At 34.1% G+C, this 3358-nt stretch overlaps 1 protein-coding gene across 1 annotated transcript in view; it reads right to left on the bottom strand.

Moving 5' to 3' along the window:
- The window catches only part of LOC107684719 (solute carrier family 22 member 6-like), a 7996-nt gene extending 7034 nt beyond the window's left edge, over positions 1-962 (bottom strand). Inside the window, exon 1 of the mRNA XM_016481060.1 lies at positions 338-962. Within this exon, the coding sequence (XP_016336546.1) occupies positions 338-730 (393 nt within the window). The 5' untranslated portion in view covers positions 731-962. The remainder of the gene's footprint in view (positions 1-337) is intronic.
- Positions 963-3358: the final 2396 nt, after the last annotated feature.

The following is a 3358-nucleotide window of genomic DNA, read 5'->3' on the forward strand; positions in this document are numbered from 1 at the left end:
GAAAAAAAGAAAGCGAAAACCAGCCTATGGTTTTAGCTGGTTTAAACTGGTGACGCTGGTCTCCCAACCTGACTAAGCAGGTGTTCAGCTGGTTTTAGCTGGTCGGTCAGCCAGGCTGACCAGTTGGTCTCCCGGTCTAACTAGGTAAAGAAGTCGTCAAAAACCCTCTAAAACCAGCCTGCTAAACCAGCTATGACCAGACTGGAAGACCAGCCAGCCAGCTTAGGCTGGTTTGAGCTGGTTTCTTCAGCATGGACACAAAGAAATTGATTGATTTTTTTTAATTAAATTATTGCGCAAATTATGCTAGACCTTTTCATAAACATTTACCATTTACCTCAGAAATGATAGTTGAGCTCATTTCTGTCGTGTTGTAGTACCATCCATCCTCACAACTCTGTGTCTCTATTTCTTCCACACCCTCTTCCCATAGGCTCTCTGAACTATTGCTGCTCAGAAGCTGCCACTGAGGATGTACATAGCGTCTGCAGCTTTCCGGTTGGCCGTTTTGGCCCAGGGGCACAGTGGCCTGTAGCACGTCCCCAGCACCCATGGAGGACATTGAGAGGTTGGCGTGGGGGGCGCAGTGGTGCAGCGGCACAGCTGCCACAAAATTCTGCAGCAGGTTATGGCTGGCCATCATTAGGATGGGCATGCTCAACAGAGTGACATGCAGGACCTGGAAGCGTCCTGTGCTGCCAACCTGCTCCAGCAGGTCAGAAAAGGCCATGGCTTAGATGCAAACAACAACAGAGAATATCACAGGTATCACAATTCACGTGATGAAAAGAGTTTATAACCCAATGTTCTGCCTTGAGGACCAAGCCGGCTGTAAAATTTATCTGTGGGAACATAAAGATAAGGCATGTTAGTCAAAAACCCTGATAAAAAATAAATTATAGACATTTAAATAGGTCATGCTATGCATTTATCAAAATAGAATTACATTGCAATCACAAAACAATTACATTCCACCATAACTTAATAATATAATGATTTAGCAGGTTTTTATCCAAATGATTAAAAGCACAAGTCTATTGGATATTATACAGATGCAAATATATTATGCTTTGGAATCACTGTAAAAAAAAATAAAAATAATTGAGATTGTAAATAAAGATTATTAGAGTATGTTTTCAAAGAACACACTATTTCAGTCTTTCTACTTCAAAATTGTATGTGTAATTCAATGCATTACTTGCTGGTTATTTGTAATTAATTAGCAAATACTAGCTATTTCTGAGTGAAAATTATTTATGCATCAAATGTTTAGTAATAATAATAATTAATAATAATTTATGCATTTAGCAGACGCTTTTATCCAAAGCGACTTAGTGCATTCAGGCTATACATATTTTACCACCATGTATATTTTACCACTAAATTAATATTTAGTGTCTATGCAGTATATATTACCTTAAATGCAATAAAAATCAAATAAAAATAAGATTTAAAAAAATAAACTAAATAAAAAAGATTCACATATGAGCATAAAAAAAACAAGTGCATACGCACCTATTGTGGCTTGAGCGATGTCCTGAATTTTCTCTCTAAATCAAATGGAACTAGAAAGCAATTCTCACAAGGAGAAGTAAATAGAGAAACTGTTATGCGTTGTTGTATAATCAGCTCTGAAATTCCTCAGGCTTTCGGGTGGAAATGCACCTCAGGTCTGCACTGGATTAGAAGGTCCAGGTTTAAACTGTTTGTGGCATGAACAGACTTTTCCATGAAGCCCAGGAAAAGATGCCTCAGCTTGACCAAAGTTGTTGTGCTCCCTCTGGAATCCCTTGGTTAACCTCTGTGCTCGTACCTGCTGTGTCCTGAAGCTGTCCAGCGTCCGGGCCGGTGGGGTGTTACTGTGAGGAACAGAGCTCAACTCAGGGTAGATTAGTGTGCCGGAGTTTATGTCTCATTATGCATGTGAAGGGGGGAGGGGATTATGGGTACATTAATGATTTTAAGGCATAATTACAGACTCTTTGTTTAGCTGTTGAGTGGGACAAAGGCAGAACATTTTTTGTTTTACTTGATCAATTATGAGTGGGACAGAACACATAACACAAAGTAGAAAAGTAACCAAAGATATTTAGCCCTAGACCTGTATGTCTTCTGATGCTCAAAGTTCAACCTTTTAACTCATAAACACAGACACACACCTATAGGTTAAACATGTTCATTCTACGGTTAGGCCATAAACCTGACTGACTTGAATAAGTCACACATCTAAAAAACTCACATCAATAATATTAGTTTTATTGTTAACTTTTTTAACCCCTTGTGATGAACCTTCTTTCTAAAATATACATATAGGCAACTATATATTTTAATGTATACAGACCCATTTTGACCCATTTTTGATTTGCTAAAGCTAAATCATACTAAATAACTGTTTGAAATATCTGGAAAATGTTTACTTGTTTAAATGTAAATGTTATTTAGTTTTTGTATTTATATTTACTTTTATATCATTAATTATGTAATTGTAAAATTGTTTATTATTTTATACACTGCTGTTCAAAGGTTTTTTTTTTTATGAATACTTTTATTCAGCAAGGGTGCATTAAATTAATCAAAAATGACAGTTAAGACATTTATAATGTTACAAATGATTTCTTTTTCAAATAAATGCTGTTCTTATGAACTTTCTATTCATCAAATAATATATCACAGTTCCCATAAAAACATTAAGCAGCACAGCTTTAGTATTGATAATTATAAGAAAAATTACTTGAATTTCAAATCACCCTATTACAATGATTTCTGAAGGATCATGTGATTCTTACAATTTAATATATATTAAATAGAAAACAGTCATTTTTAATTGCAAAAATATTTCACCATATTACAATTATTACTGTATTTTTATCAAATAAATGCAGACTTGGTGAGCATAAGAAACCTTCAAAACCATGAAAAACTGTTACTGACCCCAAACTTTTAAACAGTAATAACAGTAATGTTTAATAATTATTAGAAGTAACTATTAAACAAATATAATTATAGACATTTCTTATATTTAATTGAAATATATATTTTTTTTATGTTTTTATACTTGTATATATAAATGTGTATATGTGTGTATGTGTGTGTGTGTGTATATATATATACACACACATACTCGTATAAATCAGTGTTTATTTTCATTCCAATTTTATAACATATTATAACATAAGAAAAATTTTCATATATAATTTCATATATATATATATATATATATGTATATGTGTGTGGGAAGGATGGGAAGATTCCCCGATTCGCTTTTATGCATCGGCATAAAAAGTTAACTGTTTAAAAAGTGTGCATCGGCTACAAGTTGTCATTTATATCGCGATGCATCGTTTCTAACATATTTGCA

Source organism: Sinocyclocheilus anshuiensis, unplaced genomic scaffold, assembly GCF_001515605.1.
Source record: "Sinocyclocheilus anshuiensis isolate Anshui unplaced genomic scaffold, SAMN03320099.WGS_v1.1 scaffold509, whole genome shotgun sequence".
NCBI lineage: Eukaryota > Metazoa > Chordata > Actinopteri > Cypriniformes > Cyprinidae > Sinocyclocheilus > Sinocyclocheilus anshuiensis.